This window comes from Dendrobium catenatum, unplaced genomic scaffold, assembly GCF_001605985.2.
Source record: "Dendrobium catenatum unplaced genomic scaffold, ASM160598v2 fragScaff_scaffold_1089, whole genome shotgun sequence".
Taxonomy (NCBI): domain Eukaryota; kingdom Viridiplantae; phylum Streptophyta; class Magnoliopsida; order Asparagales; family Orchidaceae; genus Dendrobium; species Dendrobium catenatum.
The window spans coordinates 143927-155178 of NW_021319551.1; the positions used below are offsets into that span (position 1 = coordinate 143927).

Here is an 11252-nt window from a genome sequence, read left to right on the forward strand (position 1 = left end):
TTTTTTTTTTTTTTTTTTTTTTTTTTTTTTTTTTTTTTTTTTTGAGAGAGAGAGAGAGAGAGAGAGAGAATTGGTCCATGGCTAAGTATATTGGAGCATTGTACCTTTGAAGGTTTGTTATTGCTGAATAGACTTGGGAATTTTTTGAGAAACAAACATGATAAAATACTGTAGGTTGCAAACCTTTAGAAAACTATAAGCCTCTTTTGGACCACAATAGGTAAGGATGAGAATGATCAGTTTTCTAACTGATCCAATGACAAGTTTAAAATAAGGATAAATCTATTTAAGTTAGCTCAACATCGACTCACTGCTCGAATTTATTCAATTTCAAACTAGCTCAAATAACTCGAAATCATTCATTTTGTATTTCAAAGTATTTTAAAATAATAATAATATAAAAATAAGCATGATTATAATAAACATGTACTTTTATAATAAGCTAGGAAAAATTATTCTGTACAGACACCGGACCGTCCAGAGACGAATCAGAGCACACCACATCACTTGATACATAACGAGTACACAATAAAGGGGTGACATGGCGCGCTCTGTTTCGCCACCGAACAGCGTAGTTAGGCCCTTTTGACTCATCCAATCTCAATTCAATCTTCGAGCAAAAATCTTAGCCTTAGCAACAGCTAAATAACTCTAGCCCTGTTATCTTCACAGTAAGTCTCAATATTACCTACAAAGAGTTCATCACATAAAGGATAACAGGATCATTTTTGGAAAAAAAAAAACTACAAATCCTACCAACCATTGAACAATGTTAGCTAAAATTGAAGAGAGGAGAAATTTTGTACTCTTCTCTTTATTCAGTTGATATTTGTACAAAGATCATTGGTATGTTCTCAAAGTCAGATCCAACCCGTGAGGCCTAATTTCTCAGCAACGTTGTACATTACAAGGTCCTTCCACACCGGACCAAAGAGCCGCTCGCCTCCTATTGCAAAAGTAAGAGCCCAAGAAGAAAGCACAACTGTGAAGATTAAAAAACCAATTGCTGAACCAACAACATCTGCATGAGAATTTCAGTTGCTTTATAAGATTCAACAAAATAGCTTATAATGAAACGGAAATATTTCAGGGTTAGTTCAAAGTATAGACTATATGATTGGTGCTGTAATTGGAAGAACAGATTTATAAGAAACCATTCAAAAAAGGTTGTTAGGGCATGTTTTGATGGAAAAGGTAGGCTTCAGCTAGCACAGATAAGGCTTCATTGGGACGGTTTTCTTCATGCTTTTTAAAGCGACTTTCAACTGCTAAAATTTAAATTTTAGTACTAAAAAGTTGCTTTAAGAAGTAGGAAAAAAGCCATCCCAAATGAAGCCTAAGTTATAGTCCTTATAAAACACACAAACCAATCACAAAAACTATGACAAATGGCACAAAAGACAAGTTCACAATCAAATGCCCATGCAATGTATTTATTCCATGGTACAGTTATGACGAAAATAAAACACTAGACAGTCGCCAGATTCAACTGATAAATGTTTGAGTATGCAATTAAGGCGTTTGGGACAGCTTTCCTAATGCTTTGTAAAGCAATTTTTTAGTACATAATTTTTCAAGAAAATTTTGTACTAAAAAACTATTGTAAAAAACAACAAGGAAGCTATCCCAAATGAAGCGTAAGACTTGATAGAATATATAACAGGTGAAAAGCTGATAAATTTGACTTAAAATTAAACTTTAAAAGATATTTAGCTTCTTGTTACATAGATTACAAGTGACAAAAATAATGATTCTGTAAATGTTCCAAATGCCCCGGTTGTAAAAAGACCCGCTACCACAAAGAGCAAAGATTAAAAGCTATGACTTATCTCTCTCATTTTTAAACTAGACTTGTCGTTAACAAGCACAAAGAGCTAGATGAAACAATCTAAATAATTGAATTTCAAAGAAGACTGCAACCGAAACATTTGCAAGGATTTATCAGTAATTGCTAAGCAAAACAAGAACAAAGATATTCAGGATTAAAAATGTCACACAATTCAACAAATATATATATGTATATATATATAAAATAGCCTAACCGTAATTACTTTATAATTAAGTAAAATGTTCAAATATTAACTTCGAGAAAGAAATTTAAAAAAAAAACGTTGCAAGTAAAGTGGACATCATATTCCCCAAACTTGATTCAGTTTAACATCATGAACTCATCTCTCACGCCTGTCTGCACGTCATTTAGAAGATTCCCCATAACCCTAGGAAAACAAACAATTTAATGCATACAATTCAAAAGGAAATTCCTAAACAGCCCCTACTTTGAAATTTCCCTCCCAACTCCTTTCAAAAACTTTCCTAAATAGCTACTTAAGGAGCTAGCAGTCGGCTCCTGCATAAAGGAGGCGGAGGCAAAAATTCTTCCGCTATTTCCTATAAGCCGGTCCCATATGGACCGACTAGACTAGTCTAACACACTCCTTGGGATTTTCCATGTATCTTCTAGCATGTTTTTTTTATGTGTCTTGATTTCTTGCAATAGCTAAACCAAAAGGGGTCTTTGTCTTTAGATTTTGAGAAATCCTTACACTTTTTCTTCCATAAAGCCTCTTTGGTTGATAACATTGTTGAACCTTCAACTACTTTTGGTTCCAGCATTACCCCTTGTTAGCTTTCCTTAGCACGAATTAGAGAAATGGTCTCGTTTAATGAAGATGTCTTCTCTTTGCCAAGAATTTGAACTCTAACTCGATCAAACTGTGCATTTGATCCTACATACACTCTATCTTTCTCAATAATTTTTTTAGTATAGCAGCATCTTCTGGACACTTGGTCTCTATGCATCTATAGTGATCAAATTCTTGCCACAAGCTTTGAAGGAGAATGGAATATTCAATCACGATCTTGCTTCCTTATTTTGTGCTTCCTATCTTGACTTTAATTTTGAAAACTTGTGCAGCATCCCGTGCTTTTGAGAATGTTTGCCTGGCGGCATCTCATATGTCACATCTACCATTCTCAAAACTTACATTTATGGTCGAGTGGTTATAATAGGATACATCAAACTTTGCTTTAAAATAATCTTCCTCACTTATAGTGATTTTACACCAAAATCTATCATTTAAAATAATCTTCCTCTTCTTTACCCTCAAACTTTCTAATTTCAAACACAACTCAGTCATTGTCTTAAGGTGAACATAGCCTCCAAAGGTTATCTCGACTCCAACATGCTCTACAAAGTCAAATAGGTAGTGACAAAACTTATAATTGCAGGCCTAAGTATTTATTTCTTTGAAAATTTTCTCATAAGTGTCAAAATTTAAGAATTATTATATATAAATTTACTTATCTTTTTTTGTTGTGCTTCTGTCAGTTCATTCTTATGTTGTGAAAACTTCCTAAGTCTCTCAAGGATTAGGTCAATACGATGTGTAACACAAGGGATCCAATTAAATATTTCCTCCTCTTCATAAGTTTTGCTCTTGCAGCCTCATAAAAACTAGCATTGCCTGTATCACCTAAACTACTAAGTGTTCCCTAATCTCCTAAATAACAATATCAAGCTTCTGCTTTTTTTATCTGACCATCCACTGTTTGTCATGTAACCATGTCTGGCCTCAAATTCTCTTAATGTCCTCAATACTTCTCTCACTATTTGTCAACTCCTTCAAAATCTATATTCTCAAGTCAAACATGGATGAAGGTTTCAACGCTTGTCCATACACTCCAATTGAATGGATCATATTATAGTAGGAAGGGAAGGTTATTAACATTAAATGGGATACCATTATCATAAGAAAATCAACCTAATCCATGTATACAGGTATCCGTGCCTCCCTGACATTCTTTGGGGTCAGCTTCTGCGCAGTAGAACGCCTATCTTCTTGTATATCCTCTAATGTGTTCGTCATATACTGATCCATGAGACCCCTTGCACCTCTAGAGGACATAGGTTACAATAAAGAAGATGAATCTAGAATGTTGCGCTCGCTCCTATAGTGCAAGTCAACATCAACTCTGTCATTAAACTGTCACTGTGTTAAGTGCTTTGACATTGTGAATTATTCATTCATGTTTTGATCTCCTCCCTTTACGGTATAAAGCACTTTGGCACATGGTATGATATTTTTGTGTGATAAGTACATTTGCTCCTTCATCCTGGTAACACCACCTTTCATCACTTTCTCATAATAGTTACATTTCAAATATACGTAAGTTTTGTCACTTCCTCCCATGTCAACTTGACTGCTATGTTTCTATATCGGGTCCTTCCCATGACCCGACATGATTTTACCTTTGTCTCTAATCATCTTCTATAAAGCCCTACAAAATGATTCAAAATAAATTAATTAAAATGCAAAATTTATGTTAGCCCACCACAAAGAGAGAAGATAAAAGAGTTACCAATAATTAAATGACTTGATAAAAACAAGTTTTGATATTTTAGCAATTATGAACATTAATTGTTATTATCATTCTTTCTATTATTATATGCTTGCTTTTATCCCGTGTGGTCCATAACAGTTATATTTTTCTCCTTTTTTTTGTATTATAGCCCTGACAAGCGCATATGGACTTGTGCAGCATAGAGATGGACGTTGGGAGTGGGCTATTGCCCCAGGGGTCTCTCGTTCAACACGTACCAACATGCAGTTGTGAGGGTAACTCTTGGCTTTCTCTACCATATTTCATAACTTCATTTGCCATAAACAAAAATATAATTATCTCACTAAAACATTCAATTAGGTTTTTGTTGATGCAAGGCTTCATGTATTTGGAGGGACTCTTGGTGGCAGTCGCATGGTAGAAGATTCATCCAGTGTTGCAGGTGTTTGTCATGCTATGCGAGTTTAATAATATTGTTTTGGTTCATTTGCTTTTTGTGATTGTTTGTTGATTTGGCATGGTTGTGCATGGGACTAACTCAAACATTAGCACTTGAATTTTGCCTTAGAAGGGCATAAGGAATGGAATACACAAGGCAGAGGAAGTGGGAAAAGAACTAAATTAAGGATAAACTCAAAAAAGAAGTAAAACTTATATTATTTTTCATCAAAAAGATCCCAAGTAAAACAACATCCAACCATATATACTCTCACCTACCAAAAAAAGGGGCAGCCATACCTGATACTTTGCCAAAGCACTCGAAGGAGGTGGAGAAGGCTCTTCCCAAACTCTACTTCATGCATAGCTGAATCAGCCGAAAGAGGCGAGGTATCTTTTAAAACTCTTTCACGCATAGTCGAAGGAGCGCTAATGGAAAAGCAAACCACTAACAACCTAGGTCTATACTCGAACTAGAGTCTTTTATTAAAAAAAAACAAAAGTATCATTTGGTCAGGTGTACGCCTAACAATAGTGAGGTAAGGCACGCCTCCGCCAAATTGAGATGTACACCTCACAACTTGAACTCGAGGCATGCACCTTGAAATGTTTTTGTTCGAAATTGCATTGAGGCGCACCTCATATTGTACTATTTTAAACAATATTTCATCGCCAATCTTCCGAATTTAATTTGGCCATCAAAAGACATCTCATAACAGTCATAAAAGACAGTCATCATCTAAAATTTTCTCATAATTTTTAAGTTCAACGGGCTTAATTTATTCTAAATTAGAATTTTTATTATGCATTGGTTTTGTATATAACTATTTTGTGATATTTAAAGCAAATAATGTCATGGCTCTTATGGTTGGATTTAGGAGGAGTTTTGGGTTGGTATACACCAATAGATGATAAGGTAATGAAAGTTGAGACAAATGGTCTAGCGGTAAACCTAGATTTGAAAATTGAATAGGATGAATTCATAGGCTTTGTAGAAAGGGATACTTTTATTTGTTTCTCAATCATCAAGAAAAAATGAAAAATATCTTCTAAAATATGGGGATCCTGTGATTTAACTTCATTCCCAATTTTATGGTAGATTCTAATAACAAATTTAGTAGCAAGTTGTTAATCAGGGTTTGTATAGTTCGTCCTTACTAGGAGGGAATCATAGGTATCCATGTAGTCAATCACATGAATAGTTCCTTATATGAAGATCAACATATGACCATGTAGATGTCTGTCATAAAACCTAAGATAGTACTTCAAGAGAAAGATGAGAAGTAAAAGACTTTAGATGAGAAAGAGGAAAATAAAAAGTATATCTGTAATTAGAGTGAAAATGAGGTAAATAGATCTTCTAAAAGAGGAGGAGGGCATAAAACCACTTACATCCCAAGCCTTTTTCAATTGTTTGTCTTTTTTATAAAATCCTATTTAACCTTGAAAACATAATATTTAGCACAATATATTCTAATGCATGAAAAAAGAAAAACAAAATTATGAATTTTATAAGCAATCAATCCTTTTAAATAATAATAAATGCACAAAACTTATAAATTTTAAATAATAATCACAAAAATATTTATAGTTATCTTATCTTAATTAAAATTCAATATAAGGCTTTGTTTATCGAACACACCATTTTTATTTAAGAAAAATTGAGAAAAAAATTTTAAGCTATGGTAGATTTGCACAAAAGTTGGGTTAAGTTTTTTTGGTGAGGGTAATAACTTGGATAAAAATAAATTCATATGAAGTTGTCAATTCACATAAGATTTTCTTTTAATAAAATACCAAAAAAATTATATCTTTAGTATAGCAATAACAACTTTTTTGAAGAAGAAACAAGTATTAATTGCAAAGCATTTCAAATTCTTTAAGTTTTGAAAAATCAAATCCTACCATGAAAATATCTTATTTTTGTCATGGGCAACATGTGCCTTTGGGCTCCTTGTCATTGACTTCATTGTAACCTTTGACTCTAATAATGATATAATGTAGTTCGGGTCTATAGAATCTTTATACCAAAAGCAACAAACTGAATGGTATTCCCTTAGAGTGGTCAAGGATTATGTGGGTGGTGGTGAAAAAGGTATTCAAGATTTAGACAGATTTGAGGTTGAAAATTTTATGCTATCAAATGATGAGCTTTTATTATAGGAAAATGGTGAAAAACTCCAGATCTAAAATTTAGTATTTTAAAAAACTAATGTTGGTATTTTCATGAATTTTAGACTAATGGTTAAGGAGTTCTGATATTTTTAATCTAGTTCCTCATTAAAAAATATTAATATTAGACTTTTGGCTAAGGGTATCTCAAAATTATCAAGGAGTTGAGAAATTAGGAGGTTATAAAGGATGTGATTAAATGTTTAGGAAAATTTTAAAGAGATTAAATGTATTTTGGGGCTGAGCAAAAATATATTTTGGATTATATAAAGGAGAAAAGAATCATATACTTAGAAAGTAGTTGAGAAAGAGTGGGAAAAAAAATAATTAAGAATCTATCAAAATCTGAGGAGATCAGCCACTAAACTTCATCGTAGAACAACCAAGTTTTTTCATATAAAATTTGCACCTGTAAAAAGTAATTTTTATTCAATGAATTCAAAAATATAAAGAAATATCTTATTTATAGGTTTTTTCAAGCCCAAATAAGTTTGAAAAGATTTATGAGCTTATAAAATATTATTATATAGATTAATGATTTGTCTTATACAAAAAAGATTAAAAAAAGAAATAAAATAAAATTTAAAGATTTCAAAAAATATAAAATTTCGAATTGATCAAATAAGGTGAGTGGAGTGATACTCAAATCAAGCCATTATTAAATATTATTTGCTTTAGTGATTGGTATGATTGACTTGCCCATTAAGAGAATTTAAATTAACTTTCTTCGTTATTCTCCAGGTCGATTGTTTAAAGTGATGGTAAAATAGATGGGGTAATATTAATAGTAGCATTCAAATTAGATTGTTGAAGTGGAGGACAGGACTGCATCGAGACTGCTGTGTGATAGAAAAATACACCTCGAATTATGAGAAATTTTATAAGATGGTGGTGAGACCTGCAATGCTTTATGGCTCAAAATATTGGTCATTAAAAGAGAAGCATAAAATGAAGTTAATGTTACAGAGATGTGAGAACGCTCAGGTGGATGAATTATTTTACACTTGGAGTCAGAATGTGAAACGAGTATATACGTGAAAAGGTTGGAGTAGCTTCAGTGACAGATAAAATTAGAGTCTCCTTAGATGATTTGGTCATATAAAATGTTGGCCTTCCGATGGCCCAATTAGGAGAGTAGATGTATTAGATTCGGCCTACGTTAAAAAAGGTAGAGGTAAAACTAAAAAGACTTTGTTCGAAAAAAAATAAAAAAAATACTTTTTTTATTAGATTTAAATGAGAATTTGACCCTTGATAGGACACAATAGAGAAAAAGGATTCATGTAGATCCCACATAGTATGATAAAGGCTTGTTGTTATTGTTAGTTATTTTCCAATGATTTTAATATTATTATGGGTCATCTATAGGCTTGCATAGAGAGTTGAGCATGAATAATGACCTAAATCTTAATAAAGTGTCTTATTTTGTGACATCAACATTGGCCTTTGTATCGATGATGCATCTTATAATTTTCAGTATGAGTTTATAATCAATAAACTATAAGGTCAACTTGTTTCTTAATAATATAAGGACCTGCAAATGTGAATTCAAGTTTGTTGAAATCTGAATATTGAGCTAATGTATCTACTCTTTGAAGGATAAGAATACTATGACAATTTTTTTTCTATCATTGGCAACATAATACTTTGCAACTCATCTTTTGACATCTTCTAGGAGAGGGTTGAATAGTTAGTTAACATAGTAGATCAAGACAAGTTGCAATCCTTCATTTAGGTTTCTCAAAACATCAAATTCTATTTCTTAAACATTTGACGCTACAACAACTCTTTGCCTATGAAAATTATACTCAATTCCAAGTGATAAAGCAAAGTGTGGTTCATCAATTGATAGAAATGGCATGGTTCGCAAAACCTATAATATCAACGTTAATATTTCGGCTCAATTGCCTTGGCACCTACAACCTTTTACGTAGGAGATTAAGGATTTAGTAAAAGCTGTGAAGATCTTATTATATTTCTATGCCATAAAATATAAGACTGATCTATCAGCATGTGCTTAACTCATCCTTTAAATCCGTTCACCCCACCTTCTTCTTTTCATGTGTTTAGGTCAAGATTCATAGTAACAAAAATGACTACAATTAAGTAATATAAGTCTAGCTAGTTGATAACTATTTAGGATTGGGCAACACTTAATGGTTCTAAATCGAGTATAAGTTCATTTGACAAGTTCTTTATGATGAATTTCATTTGGTGAGTTCAACAGTGATTTCTCTTGGTGAGTTCCACTAGTGAATTCAACATTAAGGCATAAGCCTTGGGTGAACTTCATGACTTCAGTTGTCAAGTGTCACAGGCGAGTAGGTCCTTTCACTTGGCAACTTCAGCAAAAAGGCAAGTGGATTTATGCAACTAGATCAAGAAGTTTCTCTTAGACAACTTGAGGATTTAGAAAATTGGTCAACGCTGCGATTTTGTTGGAGCCAATTCAATTTTCTAATATCACTTGATTAACTTGACCTAGTGGATTATGAGTGTACATGCCAAACATGCCTATCGACTGGTTTCTCCGCTCAGAAGCAGGAATTCGCAATTTACTTAGACTGAGCAACGTAGATCCAAGCAATGACATCAACAATCCCATCGCTTCCAATCATTTCACAAAAAACAAAGTTTTCAGATAAACAAACCCTTCCCCAAAAAACAAGGAAAACCAAGATTCTGATCAAGAGGTACACTTACAATGCCGAATCCGTTGGAAGGAAGAAGAGGAGGACGACCGATTGCGCAGGACGGGCCAGAAATAAAAGCAGTTGACGGCCCAGAGGAAGGGAAGGAGGAAGAATCCCCACCTGAAGAAGCTGCGGGCGTATTCCAGGGATCTCTCCTCCGATAAACCTAATGGACCATCCACGGTCGGCCACATGACCGGTTCTCCGTGGCCTACAGCCCCGCCGCCACCTGAGGCAACGACGCGGTGGATCAAGCGGTCCGAGGCTTGCCTCTCCTCGTCGTCTTCTTGTTCTCTCCTCTCCATAACAACTCGCTTCTCACTTCCGTGCTGTTGAAAGTTCGACGAATGTCCTGTAGCTATATATATATATATATTAAATTACAGCTACTACGACGCGAAAAACATTTTGTAAATAGAATTTTTATATTTTTAACAACAGAATCAACTTTTGTTATTTTTTAAATGATAGAATCAAAGAAATATTTCTCTCTCTTAAAAGTTGATAAGAATATTCTACTTTCCATTTAGATAATTGTTAATTTATAATCAAAACGTAAATTATAATTGAATTTTAATGAATTTTAATGAAATTGATCATTTACGGCCCTTTTTAATCAGAACATTTGAAATTGCAGATTATTTATATACCCACATTTTCATATATGTGGGTGGTGGTAAGTATGGATGATTAAAATTTTTTTGGGATGGCAATAATATTTTATAAAATTAGTTATGAAATTACTTTAGATAAATTAACTTACATTTTATTTGAGCTAGATTTTATTATAATTTTTTTAACTATTTAAAAAAAAATTACACAAGAAAACTATCTCATGGCTTTATTTGGGACTGCTTATTCATTGTTTTTAAAGTAGTTTTTTATTATAAAATTTTTTTGTACTAAAAAATTATTTTAAAAAGCAGTAAAAAAGTCGTCCTAAATGAATCCTTAATTATTACTGTGATTGAAAATAAATTGTTTACTTTAAAAAAAAATAAAAAAGTGAGAAAACATAAAAAATAGGAGCTAAAATAAAACTGTGCTTACTATTTATAGAACATAGAATCAAGAAAGCCGTCTCAAATAGACCTTAAGGGTTCATTTGGGACGGCTTGGCTGCAACTTTTCAAAAAAAAAAAAATTGGGAAATAAAATATTTTTTTGGAAATTAAAAAAAAGGTTATAAAATTATTGTGGAGAATATATCTTTTTTAGAAAGCAATATCCTACTATAAAACTTTTTGAAAGTAATAAAAAAATTATTATTATTATCTGAAAATAAAATAAATTAGAAAATTATTCCAAACAAGGACTAAGCTTTAGCTTTAGTAGTTAATTAGGAGAGTTTTAGAAGAATTTATAAATATGTATAATTTTTTAAAATGATTCTTCTAAGTGGAAAAAAAGATTTACATCAAAATATTCTAATTAAAAAATATCAATACAGATCTCAAATTTTTTAAATTTATTTTATGACAAATATAATATCAATTAATTATATATTATATTCATCCAAAGAAATAAAACTTTAAAATATATCTTAACAAAAAATTTAATGACAATTTTATTTTCCTCAAAAATAAAAGCATGTATAAATTTATCTTA

The 11252-nt window shown here is 32.2% G+C and overlaps 1 protein-coding gene across 1 annotated transcript; it reads right to left on the minus strand.

Moving 5' to 3' along the window:
* Nucleotides 1-611: 611 nt before the first annotated feature.
* LOC110098288 (probable gamma-secretase subunit PEN-2) lies at nt 612-10001 on the minus strand. Its single transcript, XM_028698455.1, has 2 exons — nt 9655-10001; nt 612-1021 (listed from the first exon to the last, which is right to left on the minus strand). The coding sequence occupies exons 1-2, from the start codon at nt 9947-9949 to the stop codon at nt 861-863; spliced, it is 456 nt and encodes a 151-aa protein (XP_028554288.1). The 5' UTR covers nt 9950-10001; the 3' UTR covers nt 612-860.
* Between the last annotated feature and the right edge of the window lie 1251 nt (nt 10002-11252).